Source organism: Bubalus bubalis, chromosome 4 (genome assembly GCF_019923935.1).
Source record: "Bubalus bubalis isolate 160015118507 breed Murrah chromosome 4, NDDB_SH_1, whole genome shotgun sequence".
Taxonomy (NCBI): domain Eukaryota; kingdom Metazoa; phylum Chordata; class Mammalia; order Artiodactyla; family Bovidae; genus Bubalus; species Bubalus bubalis.
The window spans coordinates 115,104,673-115,129,021 of record NC_059160.1 but is presented as its reverse complement, the minus strand read 5'-3'; the positions used below and the strand labels follow the sequence as shown (position 1 = coordinate 115,129,021).

Here is a 24,349-nt window from a genome sequence, read left to right as displayed (position 1 = left end):
GCATCCCTCCCTCTAGTTTTTATAGGCAATGCCTTTCCAGGCCAGGGGTGGTTTTTTCACATGCGTGCTGTGATTAGTGCTCTGATGAACTGATGGTGAGGACCCCCTACAGACCTCCACAGTTGTGTCACTAGACGATTCTCACCCCTCCTGGACTCCTGCTTGTTGGTCTCCCCAGACACTCAGCTCTGTCGTTCAACTCTGTGACTCAGTCAAGCTTCTCCTGGCTTCTCCACCACCCTAACCCCCAGCCACAGCCTGGAAACTCACTCAGTACAATAAGCTGAGACGTCTTTTCCCTCCAACTCTCAGGGGCATCACTCATTGTTGCCTGATGTTCAGTATCTTGAAGAACATTATTTCCTATCATTTTCCAATTCTTTTGGTAATTTTGGGTGAGAGTTTTTGATGAGAAGAGGAAGTCACTTTTTAGCTAAACTAATCCTAGACATGGCACTGAACTCTTAGAAAGGCCCCTATAGGCAACAGAAAAAGCCAACTTTATTCTCCAAACTGACTCATCTTCTCAAGTTGAATGAACATATAGTGTCTTAAAACAAGTCATTTTTCTCAGAGGTGCACAGAACAGAGAAATTAGTAGTTTCCTGCCTCCCTTCTAATCACTCTTTGTCCAATAACAGAATACTGTTTAAGAGCAGAAATTCTTCTCAGGATCGATGTTGTTTGCAAAGAATGTGGTTTGGCTTCTGATGGGAAAACTGAGATAATGGACTCAAATGTCAGGTATCCTGCTAAGAAGCAGAATTCAATGCAATAGTTCATCCCACTTATCTGTAAAGGACACAGTAAATGCCTGAAACTTCAGATAGTATCAAACCCTACTATGTTTTTCCTACACATATATACCTATGGTGGAGTTTAATGTATAAATTAAGCACAGTAAGAAATTAGCAATGGGCTTCCCAGGTGGCACTAGTGATAACACACCTGCCAATGCAGGAGATGTAAGAAACGTGGGTTCAATCTCTGGGTCAGGAAGATCCCTGGAGGAGGGCATGGCAACCCACTCCAGGATTCTTGCCCGGGAAATCGCATGGCAGGCTGCAGTCCAAAGAGTCACTACTGAAGTGACTTAGCACACATGCATGCAAGAGAGTAACAATAACTATTAAAAAATTAGAACAATTATAACAATATCCTTTAATAAAGGTTACCTGAATGTGACCTCACTTTCTTTCAAAATATCTTATTATACTGTACTTAACCTTTCTTCCTCTTGTGATGATGTGAGATGATAAAATGCATATCATGTGATGAGGTGAAGTGAATGAACATAGGCATTATGATGTAGCAGCTAGGCTACCATTGACCTTCTGACGATGCATAAGAAGGAGGATCATCTGCTTTGGGCGATCCTGGATCAGTGAGCCATGACACTTTTTGATTTATGAAAACAGTCAGTGAGGAATGCAGCTTTAACAAATTAAATTGAATCTTAGAAATTAAGAAAAAACAGACAATAAATATTTAAGTATATTCATTTTTTTGTAGCATGGCAAAAATTACGCCTGTTCCCATAATGTGCTGATTGTGTAGCGTCGTTTTGCGTATTTTATTTTAAAACTCCTTTCTTTATAGGTAGTCTGGGCCTATTCATATAAAGTTGGTTGTGCAGCTGCAGTTTGTCCAAATCTTGGGAGCCCTGACAGTGCACTACTTGTATGTAACTATGCACCTGCGTAAGTTATTTTGCTTTAAAAATATTTTAAGTTGAAATATATGTTAAATGATTGTTTCCAAAAGTATGATGCTATATGAAAGACACAAGTATATTTTTCATAAGCAGAGTCTCCTTCTATAATTCTAATCGAAAGAAAGAGATAAAAGAGAATGTGTGAAAAATTATGCTGATCATGAATGATTTAATCTTGAGAGAGGAAATGATGGAGATCATTTCTTAAGTAAGAAAATAGATATTATAAAATACATTGCCACAGTAATATTTAAATACTGAACACAAAATAGGTTGGCAGATGCTAATATAACTTGAATGAGTAAATGATTTAAATGATTGAGAGTGATAGGCACATTCTTCTAAGAAAAGAGTACCATAAAATTTTGGCTGCCTTGCTGGAAATTGCATATCTAAATAAAATAAAACAAAAGCCTAATGGGAGTATCCAAAAATAAAATTCTGGACCTCAAATTCAGCATATCTGTACAAGGAATAAGATTAAGTCGGTTAATAATCCAACTCTTTAACAAAATGTAAAAATAAAATGCAGAAAAGATTAAAATATAGGCTAAGAATAAATATACAGGTTTGGCAAAAAGGACATGATATTTGTGAAAGTTGCCATGGAGAGGCACAAATGTGTATACCTCTTTCTGTATTTTCTTCCATTCCCTCTCAGTAACAAGTAAAAACAAGAATGACAAATAGATGGCCTAAAAGTTTCGGGTAGAGTACAATTTTTATAAATACCAGAGAAATTGTAGAACACTTATTTTTACCACCCAAGGCAGGATACACAGAGGGAAAAAAGAATCAAAAAAGCAAAAAAAAAAAGTGATATAAAAGAGCATCAGTTAGCTGTGACATAACTTTAGAGGGAATTGATTTCCTGAATGAGGAAGGGACAGAAAAATATTTGAAGAAATATGGCCCAAAACTTTGCATACTTAAGGAAAATTAGAAACTCACAGAACCAAGAAATCTAGCAAGCCCCAATCACAAGAAAGGTGAAGTAAACTATACCAATTCACCTTCTAATGAAACCTTTCAAAGCCAATAATAAAGAGACAATCTTAAAAGCAATCAGAAAATAAAGATGTGTTACATACAGATGAGCAAAGCTAAGGATTTCCAGATTTCTCACTGGAAACAATGCAAGAGGGAAGACAGAAATATCTTTAAATACTGAAAGAAAAAAAAAAAAAAACAAAAAACAACCTGTTGTCTAAGGACACTATATTCTGTGAAAATATTTTTTCAAAAATAAAAGTGATATAAAGATGTTTGAACCACTGGAAATGGTAACTATATAGGTAAATACATAGGATGTTTTCTCCTTATTTTTGCCTTTCAAAAGATAATTATTTAACCAAAGATAATTGAAATGTATTGTGAAGATTATAACATAGGTAAAGTTAAAATCTGTGATAATGATGGCATAAAGGCTGAGAGGAAAAAATAGATGTGAATTCCCTTAAGGTTCTTCTACTCATTGTTAAGAGGAATTAACTTGACTGTGATAAGTAAAAGATGCATACTATAAACCCTAAAGTAGCTAGTCACATAACAAACCAAAAGTAAAATCAAATAAGCCAACAAAGCAGGTAAAATTGAATCTAAAAAAAAATTCCATTAATCCAAAGGAAAGCAGAAAAAGAAAAAAAAAAAAAAAAGAACAAAGGACAGATGAGACAAATAGAATAAATAAGATCTGATAGCCTTAAATCTATGTTAATAATCACATCAAATGTAAATACAAATACCCAAATAAAAAGAAAAAGACTGGATGATGGGATAAAAAATCAAGAACCAATTACATTCTGCCTACAAGAAGTATATTTAAAAGACACAAGTAGATTAAAAGTAAAAGAATGGGAAAAGTTTTACTATGCTAACATTCATAGAAAGAAAGTTAGCGGGATCTATGTTAATATCAGATATTGCAGATTTTATAGCTAACAATAGTCCTTCAAGAGACACAAATTACAAAGGAGAAATAAAGTGAAAACTACAGAGCAATCTCTCTTTTTTTCTAATCTGTACAGAAGTAATTTAATTTTTTATTGAAGTCTAGCTGATTTACAATGTTCTGTTAGTTTCAGTTGCCCCTCAAAGTGATTCAGATATATAGATAGACAGACATTAATAGATAGATATAGATATAGATTATATCTTCTTTATCCATGCATCTGTTGATGGACATTTACATTGCTTCCATGTCTTGGCTATTGTAAATAGTGCTGCAAAAATCACTGCAGGGCACTTATCTTTTTGAATATAGGTATATGCCCAGTAGTGGGATTGTAGGATCATATGATAGCTCTGTTTCTAGTTTTCTAAGGAACTTCTGTGCTGCTGTCTTTAGTGGTTGTACCAATTTTTGCTCCCACCAACATTGTAGGAAGATTCCCTTTTCTCCTCACCCTCTCCAGCATCTATTGTTTGCAGATTTTTGATGATAGCCATTCTGACTGGTGTGAAGTGATACTTCATTGCAGTTTTGATTTGCATTTCTCTAATAATTAGCAATGTTAAGCATCTTTTCACATTCCTGTTGGTCATCTGCATTCTTCATTGGAGATATACCTATTTAGATCTTATTCAATATCTCTTATGAACATAGGTACAAAGATTCTAAACAAAATTTAGCAGCTGAACCCAATATAATAAAAGCATCATACATCTTATCCAAAGGGAGTTTGTTCCAGTAATTTAGGGCTGTTTTAATATTCTAAAATCAGTGTAATTCACCATATTAATCAACCTATAAATAAAGATTATATGATCTCAATAGACTGAGAAAAAGTCAAACATTCATTCTTAATGAAAGTTCTTGGTAAATTAAAAATACAAGGGAACGTCTGAAATCTAATAAAGTTTATCTGTGAAAAGCCTATATGTAACATTATACCAGTAATAAAAAATTTTTTCTGTAAAGTACTAGACAGTAAATATATTAGGCTTTGCATGACACATACATTCTGCTACATATTCATCTTTGTTCTGTTTTGAATTAAATAACCCCTTAAAATAAAAATAATTTAAAAAAAAAAACAATTCTTAGTTCACTGACTGCACAAAATCAGACCACAAGCCAGATATGACCATTCTTTACTCACTTCTTGGTCTCTAGTTCTATATATAAAATTCAGTGGAATCTATAAAAACTCTTCTACAACTAATAAGTAAGTTTAGCAATTTTTCAGTGTACAAGATCAATATGCAAAACAATTACATGTGCATACTGGCAATGAACAATCATAAATTGAATTAAAATAACAATACCATTTATAACAGCATCAAAAATATGAATTATTTAGGGATAAATCTGGCAGAAGACATGAAAAACTAATATACTAAAAATTATGTAATAGTAATGAGAGAAATAATTAACAACAAAGACAATAACTAGAGCACTATACCTAATTAATGGGTTAAAAGACTCAAGATTGTAAAGATGTAATTTTTCACTGAATTGAACTATGCATTCAGTAAAATTCCAATAAAAATCCCACAGGCTTTTGTAGTAGAAACTGACAGATCATAAAATTCATAAGGCAATACAAAGGACTTAGAATAGTTAAAATAACTAGAACAAATCTGAAGTAGGTAACACTATTGTTTTCATGAATTATTAAAATCATGATATAGTTATATTGATGTAAAGTTAGACAAATAGATCAGTGCAATAGGATATAGAGCCCAAAAATAACCCGACACATGGTTGACCACATATGTTCAACTGACTTTTCTAAAATGTACAAGGCAATGCAACATAAGAAAGATTTTTCAATAACTGGTGCTCTGTCACTTACATATAAAAAACAAAAGTAAACTTGGATTTACAAAACATACTATCTACAAAAATTAATTAAAAATGGATCATAGATCCAATTGTAAGGCAAAAACTGAAACTTTTTGAAAAAAACATAAAACCTTTTTGACCTTCAGATAGCCAAAGATTTTTTAGCTACCACATAAAAAGCGTGATCCATAAAAGAATAACTTGGTAATTTGAATGTCACTAAAATTAAAAACGACCACTATTCAAACATAGTGGTCAGAAAATGAAAAGACAAGCCACAGACTGGAAGAAAGTCTTTGTGAAACAAAGACCTTGTACGAAGTATGTAGGAAGAACTCTTAAGATTTAATACCTAGAACCATCTCACACCAGTCAGAATGGTTGCTATCAAAAAGTCTACAAACAGTAAATGCTAGAGAGGAGAAAAGGGAACTCTCTTACATTGTGGGAATGCAAACTGGTACAGCCACTATGGGGAACAGTGTGGAGATTCCTTAAAAAACTGGAAATAGAACTGCCATATGACCCAGTAAACCTACTGCTGGGCATACACACCGAGGAAACCAGAGTTGAAAGAAACATGTGTACCCCAATGTTCATCACAGCACTGTTTACAATAGCTAGGACATGGAAGCAACCTAGATGTCCATCAGCGGACGAATGGATAAGAAAGCTTTGGTACATATACACAATGGAATATTACTCAGCCATTAAAAAGAATGCATTTGAATCAGTTCTAATGAGGTGGATGAAACTGGAGCCGATTATACAGAGTGAAGTAAGCCAGAAAGAAAAACACCAATACAGTATACTAACGCATATATATGGAATTTAGAAAGATGGTAACAATGACCCTATATACAAGACAGCAAAAGAGACACAGATATAAAGACAGACTTTTGGACTCTGTGGGAGGAGGTGAGGGTGGGATGATTTGAGAGAATAGCATTGAAACATGTATATTATCATATGTGAAATAGATCACCAGTCCAGGTCCGATGCATGAGACAGGGCGCTCAGGGCTGGTGCACTGGGATGACTCTTGAGGGATGGGATGGGGAGGGAGGTGGGAGGAGGGCTCAGGATGGGGAACACATGTATACCCATGGCTGATTCAAGTCAATGTATGGCAAAAACCACTATAATATTGTAAAGTAACTAGCCTCCAATTAAAATAATAAATTAATTTTTTAAAAAAGATTTAAAAGCTAGAAAAACCAAAAGCTCAATAGAAAAATGGACAAAAGATTAATAAGATCCACAGATGGCAAATAAACACATGAAAAAAATGCTAAAAAATCAATAATCATTAGGGAAATACAAAATTAAAACCACAGTGAATACCACTACACAATAATAGAATGGCTAAACATTTGTTATTCTCACACACTGCTGGTGGAAATATAAAGTGCTACAACTGTTTTGTAAAAAACATTGTCCCAGTTTCTTTAAAAGTTAAATATGCACCTACTGTGTGATCTATTCATTCCATTCCTAGGTATAAATCCAAGAAAATGTATGTCCATATAAAGACATGTCTGAATGATCAAAATATTCATAGTAACTTTATTAGTAATATCCCAAAACTGGGACAACCCGATGTCCATCAACAGTTGAATGAATAAATAAATTGCGGCATATTCTTTAAAAGAATACAATTCATGTTCTTATGTTTTTCTTTGTGTACTCTAGATAAGTAACACTTTCTAAAGTCTTCCACAAACATGGAAGTGGGAAAAGAAAAAAAGAGATCCTTGTTAGCATGTTTCAGCTTATATTACTGAAAATTAGGCAACATAACTGCCAAATCTTCCTGGTGTATCTCAAAATACTATAATATTGCGCTTTTAAATTAAACTATAAAACATATGTTTTCATGAGCAATTCAAACTTCCTTATTCCATTAAAAAATCAAGACATAATTAGTGTTTATAGCAAAATCTCTGTGGCTGTCACATACATAATTATATTACATTCACATTTAACTTGTGTCCTAGAGAATATTCAAGAATATAACTGCTAGAAGGATTGGGGACACCCTCCAAAGAATAATTTTAATAGTTACTTTAATAGTTTATAGTTTCTTTTGTAAAGAAAAAAGTACAAAATTGGGACCTACATTGTTATTTTCCTTGTCAACATTCATGGTTAGAGACCAAAACAACTTGCATAAATGCATAAACAAAATTAGAGACATTAATAACTATTTAGCTAATCACTGTGTCTCTTTTTTTACAGAGGAAACTATCCAAATATGTCCCCTTACACGAATGGAACACCCTGCTCTATGTGTCAAGGAGATACTTGCGAAAACAAACTCTGCCGTAAGAAAACAGCAAACAAAATAATCAGGGCATTTTCTTTGGAAAACAAAGTTCCCAGAAATTCATTATAATTTTAAATTTGGAGGCTCAATGTTAGAAGATAAAATTTGATTGCTGCTGTTTGATGATACAAAGCATTTGTCATAAATGATCCTATTTCATTCCAGATGATCCCTCCCTTTGTCACTGATTATTTTCTCTCAGTCTAAAAGACTGGAAGGAGTAAGGTATAACAGATCGTATGCTGCTACACCCAAAATGCTATCGACTGGCATATTGTTCTTAGTTGTGTTTGCTTCCCTTTTACCTCCTTTTACTAGTTATTATTAAATAGTGACTCACTCAGAAGTAATACCTGAATCAATGTCCAAACTAATTGTGATTTACAGCCAACATGTTTTTCTTCCTTCATCAGTCTTTTGGTTCTCGGGGCAAAGACTTATTTTAATATAAATTTTTGATTCTCAGAGCAGACAAGTTCCCAGTACAAAGTTACTTTTTAAGGATAAGCATTAATTCCTGTTTGAGAACAGAGTGAAGGGGGTGAAGAGAAGAGATAATTTAAAAACTGTAAAAGACGTGATGCCACAAAAGAAGACAGACACAAAAATGCATGTTAAATTATTCCATTTCTATAAAGTTCAAAACCGTACAAAACGAATCTACATTTAGAGTCAGGATAGTGGTTACCTTTGGAGAGGAAAGAGGAGTTAGTCACTAGAAAAGTATACCAGAGGACTTTCTGGACCTATGCTGTGGTTATCTAGGTGTATTCGCATTGAAATAGCTCATCAATCTTTCCAATTATGAGCTATGTATGATTCCATATTCATGTCATACTGCAAGTAAAAAAATTGTTTGGGGTTTGTGATATTGAGCTGTTTGTATATTTCAGAGATTAATACCTTATCAGTTGCTTCATTTGCAAATATTTTCTTTCATTCTGAGGGTTGTCTTCTCGTCTTGTGTATAGTTTCCTTTGCTGTGCAAAAGCCTTTTGTTTAATTAGGTACCATTTGTTTATTTTTATTTTCATAGATGATCTTATTTGCAAAGCAGAAATAGAGACACAGATGTAGAGAACAAGTGTATGGACACCAAGGGGGAAAGGGGCAGTGGTGGGAGGAATTGGGAGATTGGGATTGACATATACACTCTATTGACACCGTGTGCAAAATAGCTAACGCATGAGAAACTACTGTACAGCACGGGGTATCTACTCAGTGCTCTTTGGCGACCTGAATGGGAAGGAAATCCAAAAGAAGATATATGTAAACATACAGCTGACTCACCTTGCTGTATGGCAGAAACTACGACAACATCGTAAAGCAACTATGCTGTTGTTTGCCCCTACATCTTATTCAACTCTTTGCGAACCCATGGACTGTAGCACTCCAGGCTCCTCTCTCCTCCACTATCTCCCAGAGTTTGCTCGGATTCATGTCCACTGAGTTGGTGATACTATCTAACCGCCATCCTCTGCTGCCTCCTTCCCCTGCATTGGCAGGTGGATTCTTTACCTCCAAAATCACTATGGACAGTGACTGCAGCCATGAAATTAAAGATGCTTGCTCCTTGGAAGGAAAGCAATGACAAACCTAGACAGCATATTAAAAGCAGAGACATCACTTTGCCGATGAAGCTCCATCTAGTCAAAGCTATGGTTTTTTCCAGTAGTCATGTACAGATGTGAGAGTTGCACAATAAAGAAAGCTGAGCACTGAAGAATTGATGCTTTTGAATTGTGGTGCTGGAGAAGATTCTTTTTTTTTTTTAATTTTTAAAATTTTTTTCTTTTTTTTTTCAAGGCAGAATGGACTTTTTTTTGTTTTTTTTTTTTACATTTTCCAATCTTTTATTTATTTATTTATTTTGTGTGTGTGTATATATATATTATATATATATATATTTTTTTTTTTACTTGACAATATTGTATTGGTTCTGCCATACATCAACATGAATCTGCTATGGGTATACACGTGTTCCCCATCCTGAACCCCCCTCCCACCTCCCTCCCCGTACCATCCCTCTGGGTCATCCCAGTGCACCAGCCCCAAGCATCCTGTATGGAACCAGGACTGGTGATTTCTTTCTTATATGATATTGTACATGTTTCAGTGTCATTCCCCCAAATCATCCCACCCTCTCCCTCTCCCACAGAGTACAAAAGATTGTTCTATACATCTGTGTCTCTTTTGCTGTCTCGCATACAGGGTTATCATTACCATCTTTCTAAATTCCATATATATGCGTTAGTATACTGTATTGGTGTTTTTCTTTCTGGCTTACTTCACTCTGTATAATAGGCTGCAGTTTCATCCACCTCATTAGAACTGATTCAAATGTATTCTTTTTATTTTTTTTAATTTAATTTTATTTTTTAACTTTACAATATTGTATTGGTTTTGCTATATATCAAAATGAATCCGCCACAGGTATACATGTGTTCCCCATCCTGAACCCTCCTCCCTCCTCCCTCCCCATACCTCCCCATACCATCCCTCTGGGTCGTCCCAATGCACCAGCCCCAAGCATCCAGTATCATGCATCAAACCTGGACTGGTGACTCATTTCATGTATGATATTATACATGTTTCAATGCCATTCTCCCAAATCTTCCCACCCTCTCCCTCTCCCACAGAGTCTAAAAGACTGTTCTATGCATCTGTGTCTCTTTTGCTGTCTTGTATACAGGGTTATTGTTACCATCTTTCTAAATTCCATATATATGCATTAGTATACTGTATTGGTGTTTTTCTTTCTGGCTTACTTCACTCTGTATAATAGGCTCCAGTTTCATCCACCTCATTAGAACTGATTCAAATGCATTCTTTTTAATGGCTGAGTAATAATACTCCATTGTGTATATGTACCACAGCTTTCTTATCCATTCATCTGCTGATGAACATCTAGGTTGCTTCCATGTCCTGGCTATTATAAACAGTGCTGCGATGAACACTGGGGTACATATGTCTCTTTCAATTCTGGTGTCCTTGGTGTGTATGCCCAGCAGTGGGATTGCTAGGTCATAAGGCAGTTCTATTTCCAGTTTTTTAAGGAATCTCCACACTGTTCTCCATAGTGGCTGTACTAGTTTGCATTCCCACCAACAGTGTAAGAGGGTTCCCTTTTCTCCACATCCTCTCCAGCATTTATTGCTTGTAGGCTTTTGGATCGCAGCCATTCTGACTGGTGTGAAATGGTACCTCATTGTGGTTTTGAGTTGCATTTCTCTGATAATGAGTGATGTTGAGCATCTTTTCATGTGTTTGTTAGCCATCTGTATGTCTTCTTTGGAGAAATGTCTATTTAGTTCTTTGGCCCATTTTTTGATTGGGTCGTTTATTTTTCTTGTATTGAGCTGCAGGAGTTGCTTGTATGTTTTTGAGATTAGTCCTCTGTCAGTTGCTTCATTTGCTATTATTTTCTCCCACTCTGAAGGCTGTCTTTTCACCTTGCTTATAGTTTCCTTTCTTGTGCAGAAGCTTTTAATTTTACCAATGGTATTTTTCACAGAGCTAGAACAAATAATTTCACAGTTTGTATGGAAATACAAAAAACTTCGAATAGCCAAAGCAATCTTGAGAAAGAAGAATGGAACTGGGGAAATCAGCCTGCCTGACTTCAGGCTCTACTACAAAGCCAAAGTCATCAAGACAGTATGGTACTGGCACAAAGACAGAAATATAGATCAATGGAACAAAATAGAAAGCCCAGAGATAAATCCACGCAACTATGGACACCTTATCTTTGACAAAGGAGGCCAGAATATACAATGGAGAAAAGACAATCTCTTTAACAAGTGGTGCTGGGAAAGCTGGTCAGTCACTTGTAAAAGAATGAAACTAGAACACTTTCTAACACCATACACAAAAATAAACTCAAAATGGATTAAAGATCTAAACATAAGACCAGAAACTATAAAACTCTTAGAGGAGAACATAGGCAAAACACTCTCCGACATAAATCACAGCAGGATCCTCTATGACCCACCTCCCAGAATATTGGAAATAAAAGGAAAAATAAACAAATGGGACTTAATTAAAATTAAAAGCTTCTGCACAACAATGGAGAAGATTCTTGAGAGTCTCTTGGACTGCAGGAGCAAACCATTCAATTCTAAAGGAATCAACCCTAAATATTCATTGGAAGAACTGATGCTGAAGCTGAACCTCTAATACTTTGGCCACCTGATGCAAAGAGCTGACCCACTGGAAAAGACTGATGCTAGGAAAGCAACTATACTCCAATTTAAAAAGAAAAAAAATAGGACTACATTGAAAGCATGGTCTCTCTAAAATGAGATTTCATTCAAAGTGGTTCATATTTGTAAACTGCTAAGTTTTCTAGTCTACAGCATACAAAGATAAAGTGATACCGTCTTTTTCTTTCACTTTCCCTTCCTTACCAGGATCTAGATTACTGCCATTTCTTGCCTGAACTAGTGCAGCCTCCCCACTTCTCTTCCTACTCTATTCCAAGTTGTTTCACTCCCCCCTGGGGGTGGGGGACAGAAAACAAAAGAAAATATCAGATAAAATCACTTTTTAAAAATTCTTCAATTGCTTCTTTTTGCAACTAAAGGAAAATCAGATTCTATGCATTGAGGCCAACAAACCCAAGTGTGATCTGGCTCTTGCCTTTCTCTTCTACAGTATCTTTGGTTAGTCCCCTTTTGGCACAGTCAGCTCCATTATTACACACTCAAATTCCCTATTTAAAAACCCCAGCATCCAGATCACCTGTGAGTCTGTTTCTAGTTTCAAGATAGTTTTTTCTCTTCGTTTTGGTAACATGCTCTGTTTCTTGATGTCCCTAAATATGGCTGTAAATGATTCCTCCCTGCTGTCCATGCACACCACTCCTCCCATCAAGAAGCCCAGACTATTTCTCCTCTCCTTGAATAAGGACTTGATGTTGAGCCATTTCTGGGCCACACCTTTAAGAAAACTGGCAGCTTTGGCTTTTGCTCTTTTGAAAGCTATCCAACATATCTAAAAATCCATGCTTTCCCACTGAAGAGGTCAGGTCCTGGATGAGGAGAGGGCATCTTTCTGTTTCAACCCCAAATGCAAGCAATAGCTAAATGCAGCCACATCCTTGAACCCCGATGACACTAAATATAAGAGAGAAATTCCCTAGTATAATCTGCTAACCCAGGTAATTGTGAGAAATAATAGTATTTGCTAACCATTTTAAGATATTACGTTTTGGAAGTTTGTTCCACAGCAGTACATTGTGGAAACACTTGATGTGCCTAATAAGTTAAATACCTAATAATATGGTGTGAAACAAAAAAAGGAGAGTTCTATCTTTTCCTCTACTGAACAGATAGAGTTAGGGTGGTTCCTCTTAATCCAAACACAACTTGGTCAAAGCTGGTTTAGAATTTACCTAAGGCGTGGTCTACCTCTGTTTGCTCTGTTCCAAGAATAGAGACTTCCAAGGCTTTGCAATGGGAGACGGCTCTGTTCACTGTTGCCTTTACCTAGTGGTTTTTGAATTTCAATTCTTACTGCTTTTTTTTCCCCCACTGTTTTTCCATTGCTTTAACACACAGAAATTACTGAAATATCTACTATGATTTCCAAAGGCTTTTAGCCTAGGTTTTTAGCCCCTTACCTCTCACAAAGTTACAAAATGGGCATGTCTTGGGCTTATTTCCTCCACCTCTACCTCCCACCTGGATCTTGAACTACTCAATTCTCCAATTTTATATCTCTAGTTCTTTAAGGACAATACACGCTGTGCTGGTTTCTCTGTTGACCAAGAAGTGACTTCTTCCTGGACAAAGCCCACTTTTTCAGCCCTAGGCCTGGGCCCAGAATCAACAAATGGCCCCAAGAAAAGAGCATCCTTCATAACATCAACCCTCCTCTTTACGGATCTTCTGTTCTGAAATCTGGACCTTTTGGTCTTTTTTCCTTTTGCAAATGTCTCATGCTCTTACACATTGTTTTTCTAATAATAATAAAATAACAATAGTAAAAGATAATTTTATTTATATTTTATGCTTGATGAGAGATTTTGTCCATCACAAATGATTTCATCCTGGAGATTTAGACAGCTGTATTCTGTGGGTCTCCAAGATAGCACCTTAAAAGCTACCAAGGCTACAATAAATAAGCTTTAAGACTTGGTAGGAGGTATTCCCCCAACTCATTCCATTTCCAAATTGTTCAAAAATCATTTGCCTATTCCTGGCCCTTTGCTCTTGGAAATTAATGTTAGGATAAGCTTATCAATTCTACAGACGACCTTGAAATTCTGAATAGAGTTACTTTGAGTTTATAGATAAATTGAATGAAGAAGTAACTTTACATCGTTGAACTTTTCAATTAATAAAGACTGTTTATTTGGGTCTTTTTATATATCTCTTTTAGGCTTCCCTAGTGGCTCACACATAAACAATTCTGCCTGCAATGCAGGAGACCTGGGTTTAATCCCTGGGTCAGGAAGATGGCCTGAAGAAGAGAATGGCAACCCACTCCAGTATTCTTGCCTGGAGAATTTTTGGACAGAGAAGTCTGATGGTCTACAGTCCATGGGGTCACAAAAAGTCAGACATGACTGAGCAACTTTCACTTTCACTTTCATTTATATATCTTTTACACTTTGAAATTTTCTCAGTAAGGTCTTACATCTCAAATTAGATTGCTTGGTGTTCTATATGTGTTGATATTATAAATGGAATTTTTAAGTTTAGTTCAGTTCAGTCGCTCCGTCATGTCCGACTCTTTGGGACCCCATGGACTGCAGCGCGCCAGGCCTCCCTGTCCATCACCAATTCCCAGAGTTTACTCAAACTCATGTCCATTGAGTGAGTGATGCCATCCAACAATCTCATCCTCTGCTGTCCCCTGTCCCCTCATCTACAGTCCTTCCCAGCATCAGGGTCTTTTCAAATGAGTCAGCTCTTCGCATGAGGTGGCCAAAGTATTGGAGTTTCAGCCTTTGCATCAGTATTTCCAATGAGCACCCAGGACTGATCTCCTTTAGGATGGACTGGTTAGATCTCCTTGCAGTCCATGGGACTCTCAAGAGTCTTCTCAAACACCACAGTTCAAAAGCATCAATTCTTCGGTGCTCAGCTTTCTTTATAGTCCAACTTTTACATTCATACATGACTACTGGAAAAACCATAGCCTTGACTAGACGGACCTTTGTTGAAAAAGTGACGTCTCTGCTTTTTAATCTGCTGTCTAGGTTGGTCATAACTTTCCTTCCAAGGAGCATCTTTTAATTTCATTGCTACAGTCAACATTTGCAGTGATTTTGGAGCCCTCCAAAATAAAGTCTGCCACCGTTTCCACTATTTCCCCATCTATTTGCCATGAAGTGATGGGACTGGATGCCATGATCTTCGTTTTCTGAATGTTGAGCTTTAAGCCAACTTTGCACTCTCCTCTTTCACCTTCATCAAGAGGCTCTTTAGTTCTTCTTCGCTTTCTGCTGTAAGGGTGGTGTCATCTGCATATCTGAGGTTATTGATATTTCTCCTGGCAATCTTGATTCCAGCTTGTGCTTCCTCCAGCCCAGTGTTTCTCATGATGTACTCTGCATATATTAATAAATATGTAAATAAACATATGTAAATAAGCAGGGTGACAATATATAGCCTTGATATACTCTTTTCCCAATTTGGAACCAGTCTGTTGTTCCATGTCCAGTTCTAACTGTTGCTTCCTGACCTGCATACAGATTTCTCAAGAGGCTGGTCAGGTGGTCTGGTATTCCCATCTCTTGAAGAATTTTCCACAGTTTGTTGTGATCCACACAGTCAAAGGCTTTGGCATAGTCAATAAAGCAGAAATAGATGTTTTTCTGGAACTCTCTTGCTTTTCCCATGATCCAGCAGATATTGGCAATTTGATCTCTGGTTCCTCTGCCTTTTCTAAATCCAGCTTGAACATCTGGAAATTCATAGTTCACGTTCTATTGAAGCCTGGCTTGGAGAATTTTGAGCATTACTTTACTAGCGTGTGAGATGAGTACAATTGTGCAGTAGTTTGACCATTCATTTGGCATTGCTTTTCTTAGGGACTGGAATGAAAACTGACCCTTTCCAGTCCTGTGGCCACTGCTGAGTTTTCCAAATTTACTGACATATTGAGTGCAGCACTTTCACAGCATCATCTTTTAGGATTTGAAATAGCTCAACTGCAATTCTATCATCTCCAGTAGCTGTGTTTGTAGTGATGCTATTAAAGCCCACTTGACTTCACATTCCAGGATGTCTGGCTCTAGGTGAGTGATCACACCATCGTATTGATTTTTAAGTTATATTTCCTAATTGATTTTTTGCTGATTCATAGAAATATATTTTCTATTATTAGTGTACTATCCAGGAATCTTACTGAATCTCATTATTATTTCAAATAAGTTGATTCTCTTGGATTTTCCATAATGACAATCATGTTGTCTGTAAAAAATGCAAGCTTTGTTCTTCTAATCTTTACATCAGTTATATACCGTAACAATGTTAACAGTGAATTCTCCAGTGCATTGTCACACATAAGCTGTAACAGTAGCACCATTCTCTTATTCCACACTTTAAAAACAATGTTTAAATTATGCATATTTGCTTTGATGAAAAGGTGAAAGGGTCAGTCGCTCAGTCTTGTCCAATTCCTTGCGACCCCATGGACTATAGCCCAAAAGGCTCCTCTGTCCATGGAACTCTTCAGGCAAGAATATTGTAGTGAGTTGCCATTTTCTTCTCCAGGGGGCATATTTATTTGAGATTGTTTTTAATTAGTCCTCATTTTAGATCATACAAGTTTTTATTTTTCTCATTTTACTGTGAGCTTTTATCTTGAATAAATGCTAAATTTTACCAGATTTTTTTCTCTGCATCTCTTGAAATGATCCCAAATGTTTTTCCTTTAATATCTTAACGTTATAAACTATGTCAAATGATTTATTTTCTTTTTGGAAACTTTTGGACATAATATTTTGTAACTTAAAGAAAAATTACATGTGCTTCAAATTCCTCTTTGGATAATGTTATGTTTTAATTGACCCATTTTACTAATATTTTCAAGTTATTGTAAAGAGGTAGGTATATGCTTTTTAAAAATTTTTATAATCTTATCTTTTATCATATTTTGCAACCTGTTTCCATTTTGTTTATTCTCTTTTTGTTATTTTTAAACCTTTTTTTGAACTGTGATTGACAGACAAAAAGCTGTGTATCTGTTAATAAATACAACTTAACTAGTGAAATTTATGTTTTCATAGAGATTCTGGGAGTTAAGTGATAGGTCAGGAATCCAATTTTAAACTATGCTTTCATTCCAATGATAAATCCAACTTAGTCATGATGTTTCCCTTGAAAGTGAAAGTTGCTCAGCCATATCCGATTCTTTGTGACCCCATGGACTATACAGTCCGTGGAATTCTCTAGGCCAGAATACTGGAGTGGGTAGCCTTTCCCTTCTCCAGGGGATCATCCCAACCCCAGGATCGAACCCAGGTCTCCCTCATTGCAGGCAGATTCTTACCAGCTGAGCCACAAGGGAAGCCCAAGAACACTGGAGTAGGTAACCTATCCCTTCTCCAGCAGATCTTCCCAACCCAGGAATAGAACCGGGGTCTCCTGCATTGCAAGCAGATTCTTTACCAACTGAGCTATTAGGGAGCTCCCAAGTTTCCCTTATAGAAGGCTAAATTCTTGTTAACATTTTACTTATAATTTTTGGATTTAATTTCAGACTTATGACTGGCCTATAATTTCCCATCTCCATATATCCTCATATGATTTGGACTTCATGTTTGTAGTAGCCTCATAAAAGAAGTGAAAGTTGGGAACAATACTCCTGATAATATTTTGGTTGCAGTTTGTGTAAGATTCTCATTATTTTTTGAATGTTTGGGAGAAAGTTTCTGTAAAACTATTTTGTTGTGGTGTGTGTGTGTTTACAGATGTTTACTAACTTAACTTCTTTAAATATTTTATGATACTCAGGTTTTGAGGGGATTCACAAATTTTTGTTTTATCCAAGTTTTAATGGCATTCTATTTTTAACACTACTATATCTGTTGTGTTCCACTTATTAAGTCCTATGACTTTTGATTTTTATTCATCAATTTCTATAGAAAGTCAACTTCTATCTTTTTTACTTCCTTTTTGAGGGGCAGATATACAGCATAATGATTAAATGAATAGGCCTTGGAATCAGATGGCTTAACCCAGGAGGTGACTAAGAGGATTAAATATGATAAACCATACAGAGTGATTTGGGACCAAAATAAAGCGCATGCATGCTATATTGCTTCAGTCATGTCCAACTCTTTGTGACCCTCTGGACTGTGGCCAGTCAGGCTGCTCTGTCCATGGGATTCTCCAGGCAAGAACACTGGAGCAGGTTGCCATGCCCTCCTCCAGGGGATCTTCCCAAAATAAAGTAGTCTCTCAATAAATTTTAGCTATGACCATAATTAAGTTCCTCATTATTTTCTATCTCTTGACTCTTTTTATCATACTAATCACTTTCTCTGATGGTATATTTTAATCTCCTATATTCATTTATTCCATTTTAAAGTTGAAGATAGAGTTTCTCCCCTGATGCTTCTATAAGGAAAAGAACTTTACTTTTTCCTAATAACCATTATATCCAAAGCCTAGAATCATGCTTAATACATAGTAGACACACAAACATGAATAAATGAATAAAAATAAATGAAATAAACAAACTCATAATAAACTGCAGAATCCTCATATCCAAATCTTCAATATGAAGGAAATATGGTATTTTTCAGGGACTTTAAATGGATATGGCAGTGTCAAAAATAAAGTTCACTACTGTATATAGTTTTGTCTGTTTCAGGCCTTTTGCCTTCAATATGTGAGATGTTCTTGAAATATTTGTTGACATGACATCTTTGGCAGGGAGCATCATACAGATTTTTAAGTACTATGGGATTTGCAAAGGAGGCTTCAGTTTTCTTAAATTAAAAAAAAAAACAAGCTAAATTTTCTAAGTTGACTATCTTATTCAAAAAGCCAGAAAAGCAAATGAATGAGTTTAATGTATAATTTTTTTTCTATTTTAGGTAATAAAGAACGTGATAAATCTCAAAGTATGTATCAAAATCTTTCAGTATTTATTCAATTACTTCCTTTCCTTGAAACTAAAATGAGCTCTTAAATGTTGTTTTTATTGACAGGATATCCAAATTGGAACCCATCAGGGACACGTCAGCTGATAGCATGTAATCCATTGTACCTAATTTCTGTTCTTCTGACAAGATTTTAATTGTCTTTGATGTACAAGAGAAATTCTCCAACATGACAATAAAGAAATAGATTATGGTTAAATGTAACTCTTATCTGTTTAATTACTAAGGCTTCTAAATGCTTTACCTGTTATCTAAATTTGATGTGTTTTTAAGTCAAAAGATGTACTATAATATAGAAGGGTAGCAATAAAAAAAAAAGGCAAAACTTAAGTGATTAAAATTTATTTTGCATGTATCAAGAGTCTTGTTCTCTAATATTCTAGATTGTCATTTTAGTTAGAGTACACTTAAAGAATTAAACATTTCAGATATTAGGTATTTTCCTTAAATGCCAGTAGTTCTCTTTAAGAGTTCCCTCAACATTATTCAGAAACAAAATGTTATTAAGGAAAGTTTCAAATAGCCTGTAATGTTATATTATGGTCATAGTCAATAGTTGGGGAAATTGATGAGAACAGTTAAACTTAAAAAGGTAGAGTTAGGAAATTTTAATCTCTTTTAGATTTTATTTTTAAATATACCTTGTATACATAACAGGATGTATGTATACCTTTTAAAGTCCTGTACAAAATTATCTGTAGTGTAATTAACAACATCTCTACAAACCAAAGAACTGGTGCATTCTGGCTTTTTTTTTTTTTTTTTGTCTGAAGACAAACAGAAAAAAAGAAGAAAAAGAAACAAACAAAACAGATTATTCAACTAATTCAGTTTTTTAAATCACTTATGTTAAATTGTTGACTTCTATGTACTAAATAAATGATCTAGATCTTTTACTTCTCAACTAAAGCAACCACCAACTTTCCTCAGCTGTAATATTAAAAAACATAATATTTTTATGCTGTAAATGTATTTTTACATGATTGTAAAATGTAAATGTATTTTTAACATGACTGAGAGTTACACTGTATATACTGCCAAATATCTAGGAATTTCCACACAGTGAAGGGATCTTAAAAGAGAAGCCAAGTGATTTTATATTTCAAATCTGCTTGTGTTATTCAAGGTTTTCCAGAGAAACAGAAGCAACAAGTAAGGAAGTAGGGCATGGGTAAAGACAGATAGAGGAGAAATTTAAGGACTTGGCTTACATGATTTTGGTGGTTAGCAAGTCCAAAACCTATAGGGCCTGCTGGCAGGATGGAGGTTCAGGACTTGCTGCTGCCTTCTTGAGTCTGACATTGGGAAATCAGGCAGAATATCTACATTGCAGTCTAGTGGCAGAATTCCTTCTTTGGGAAATCTGTCTGCCTTTGACTGGTTGAATGTAGCCCACCCACACTGTGGAGGGTAATCTGCTTTACTTAAAGTCAACTGACTGTAAATGTTAATCACATCTAAAAAACACCTTTGCAACAATATTTAGACTAGTGTTTGACCAAATGCCAACCACCACAGTCTAGCCACACTGAGACATAAAATTAACCATCACAGCGTTGTTCAGCATCAACATGGTATGGATAGTCATTACCATTTTAGTAAAATAAATTATTGCTATTTTCCTAACTATTGCATTTTTAAATTTGAGTTCATAATTAATTACACTTGCAGTTTGAATAGGCTAAATGTAAATTGACATATATACATAGTATACTTTTCTGTTTTATTATTCTGTTTGTAGATTTTTAATTAAACTTTTTTCAATAATTAAAATATCTTTTGATTTTTAATATAATTATTCTATTACTTCTTTAGACTCCTTAATTATCCAGGAACATATAAGTTTCCTTAGGTAGATGAATTGAAATTCTACCGGCCACACTTAAAAATGAATTTTTACAGAATTATACCCTCTGATTTTGAAAAAAAATATTTGTCACGGAGTATTACTTTAGCACTGCTACAGGAGCTTGTAAGTAATGGCAGTTCTCAGATAATGGGATTTCTACATGCAGAGCTTTCCATCTATGCTGAAGCTGTGAGCAAAGGTTGGACAGGTGGAGTGCCTCTGCCTTACCAGTGGGGCTTCCCCTCATTAGCAAGAAGAAAAAATTCTGGACTGAGATATCTTTTCCTTGTGATCATAACCATAGGCTCTTGACAGGATATCTTAAAAGGCCTGGCATCACTTTAATTCTTTTACTCTGAGCAGATGTTGCTCTTAATAGTGACCATAAGTGACCCTCCAATTTCACACAGTTTGGAATTACTAGACAAACAGCTCTGTACTCAGTGTTTTCAAATTACTGAGGGCAGTTTAACTCAGGGTGTGAACAGTGCATTATTCTGGGGATCTTTTTGTCCTACTAGGCTATGTTTGAAGTTTCCAGAAGTGATCAGACTCATCAGTCTTAACTGGGCCTATTGTATCCCATTGTTACCCCTTGAAGGATGGTGAAAACATGGTTTAAACAGTAGTCTCTGTAGTTTTTTGATTATGCATCCCTATTATTAAAATAAAATATTGTAGAGTAACTAATATTCCTGGTTCTCCTTGGGACTGAGGGGGTCCCTAGGACATAGGAAAACACAATAAACCCAGGACATTCCCTTACAAATCAGGAGTTGATGCCCCTAAGCTTGAGCTAAAAGTATGAGTATATCATTTAATTGTATGTATCATGTGTGTTTTTACAATAGAGTATTATATGTTTTAATCCAATCCAGTGGTTTAAAGTATACAAAAATTGAACCCGAAAGGATGACATAAAAGTGAATTTTTAAAAACTGCTAAAGAGAGGACTTCCCTGGTGGTCCAGTGGTTAAGAACCCACCTTGCAAGGCAGGGGATGCGGGTTCCATCCCTGGCCAGGGAACTATGATCCCACAGGCTAAGGGGCATATGGGCCTACGTGCCATAACTACTGAGCCCACGTGCTGCAACTAATGCCAGTGCAGTCATATAAATAAATAAAAATAACTGCTAAGGAGATATTTATGCTAGGAAGATGAGTCCAACAATCAACAGTGTGTGCTTGCCCTTGTATCTTTACAACTGTAACTGATCTGCAATATTTTCTCAGCTATTTTTGCAAGACATATGATTATCTGGTGATGGCTGGCTAGGTTAAAACTAGGTAACAATCTCTAATTAAATTCACCTGAGTTCACATACTGGCACGAAAGAAACAAGTAAATTCCATCACCATCCCTCACAGAGGAACTCCCATTTTCCCCTCAAGAAAGCTCCACACCACTTGACATTGCTGCTGCTGCTAAGTCACTTCAGTCGTGTCCGACTCTGTGCGACCCCATAGATGGCAGCCCACCAGGCTCCCCCATCCCTCGGATTCTCCAGGCAAGAACACTGGAGTGGGTTGCCATTTCCTTCTCCAATGCAGGAAAGTGAAAAGTGAAAGGGAAGTCGCTCAGTTGTGTCCAACTCTTCGTGACCCCATGGACTGCAGCCCACCAGGCTCCTCCGTCCATGGGATTTTCTAGGCAAGACCACTTGACATTCCCCCTAGTCAAAAACCAGCAGGAACCCCTCTGGAGTTGCATACAGTAAATTTGCTCCTTGTAGCTAGTGAAACCACACTAGCTATCGTAGGAATAGCTATCACACGACTAGCATAAGAATAATTCTACAAATATGTATTAAGACATAGGTCTGGTAAAACACTGTTAAAAATATAATTTAGTCCTTGTCCATATAACATATGAAAATGAGATATTTTTATTAACAGTATTAATTTAATAATAGTAATAACTAATGCTAAGTACTGTTTACAATGTACCAAGCACTTAGCAACTCACATGTAATAGTTTATATAATCCTCTCAGTAATTCTGTGAGGTAGACGCTATTAATTTTCACTTTGTGAACTGCTAGTAGATTTAAACATTCTCACAACAATGTTCAGATTGACAAGTATGTATTTTGAGAGTTATTAAGACCATCTTGGGGAATGCTGTCCTTCAGTGGAAGGATTCCTAGGAGTTGTTACACACATGCAACCATGCTAAATAAACATTAAGCTCCAGAATACAGGAGTTAATGTCAATTTAGAAGTCAAATTTTTATATCAATATTCCCAGGTTTAAACTCAATTTTAAGACTTTGACTTTTAGATAGAGGCAAGTTACACTTCCTGAGACCCAAATTCATGCTGGAATCTGGTTGCATACAGATCACCTTATCAAATATGTGACAGGAATAGATGGCAGTATGAATATTTCCACTACACAGTTTAGGCACTTCTGTGTTTTGGTCTGTTTGTTTTTGGTGGTCAGTTGCCTGTTCATCTCCTTCATTTGTTTTGCTAATGGTGCTGTTCATTTTCTTAGACATTTTAAATTATTCTTCCAAAGTGTTAGTCGCTCAGTCATGCCCAACTCTTTGCGACCCCATGCACTGCAGCCCACCAGGCTCCTCTGTCCATGGGTTTTCCCAGGCAAGAATATTGGAGTGGGTTGCCATTTCCTTCTCCAGGGGATCTTCCTGACCCAGTGATCGAACCTGGGTTCCCTGCACTACAGGCAGATTCTTTACCGACTGAGTTACCAGGAGAGCCCAAATGATAACGTGTCTTAATGGCATATCAGTGCTTTTAATCCCTTGATTTTTTTTTTATGTAGCAAGTTTCTTTTTCAGTTGTCCTTTATTTACATTTTAATAAAGTCTATCTTTCCACTCTTGAACATTGGATTTGCAGCATCCTTTCGGTTTTCTCTTGTAATGCTTCTCATGCACCATTAGCATCATTTGAATTTCTGAATTATAGGAAAGATCAATCAAATGAGGACTGATAGAAAAGTGAAGAAATGTAAGAAAAAAAGTCAATGGTAAAAACCATATATCTTCCCAATAACATTCATACAGAAAACAAAATCACACTCATTAGTATCTATAACCTATCTTTAACCAGTCGGAATGGCCATCATTGCTAAGTCTATAACTAATAAATGGTGGAGAGGGTGTGGAGAAAACAGAATCCTCTTACACTCTTGTTGAGAATGTGTATTGGTGCAGCTACAATGGGAAACAGTATGTAGATTCCTCAGAAAACTAAAAATTGAATTTCAGTATGATCAACAATCCCACTCTTGGGCATATATCCAGACAAAACTTTAATTTGCAGACACATGCACCCCTGTGTTCACAGAGGCACTATCTGTAATAGCGAAGACATGGATTCAATCTAACTGTCCATCAACAGATGAATGGATAAGGAAGATGTGGTATGTGTGTGTGTATATATATATATATATATATGTATATATATGCAATATATATATGAATGGAATATTACCCAACCATTAAAAGTATGAAATAATGCCATTTACAGCAACATGAATGGACCTAGAGATCACCAAACTATAAGTGAAGTACTTCAGAGAGACA

At 35.9% G+C, this 24,349-nt stretch overlaps 1 protein-coding gene across 2 annotated transcripts in view; it reads left to right on the top strand.

Moving 5' to 3' along the window:
- GLIPR1L1 (GLIPR1 like 1) overlaps nt 1-19,295 on the top strand; it is a 38,183-nt gene extending 18,888 nt beyond the window's left edge. The window contains exons 3-6 of one of the 2 annotated variants that reach the window (XM_006044378.4): nt 1,600-1,700; nt 7,740-7,825; nt 18,881-18,907; nt 18,995-19,295. In XM_006044378.4, coding sequence (XP_006044440.3) covers nt 1,600-1,700; nt 7,740-7,825; nt 18,881-18,907; nt 18,995-19,083 — 303 coding nt within the window. In that variant the 3' untranslated portion in view covers nt 19,084-19,295. The remainder of the gene's footprint in view (nt 1-1,599; nt 1,701-7,739; nt 7,826-18,880; nt 18,908-18,994) is intronic. The other variant, XM_025284440.2, reaches the window with a different exon arrangement.
- The last annotated feature ends 5,054 nt before the right edge of the window (nt 19,296-24,349 follow it).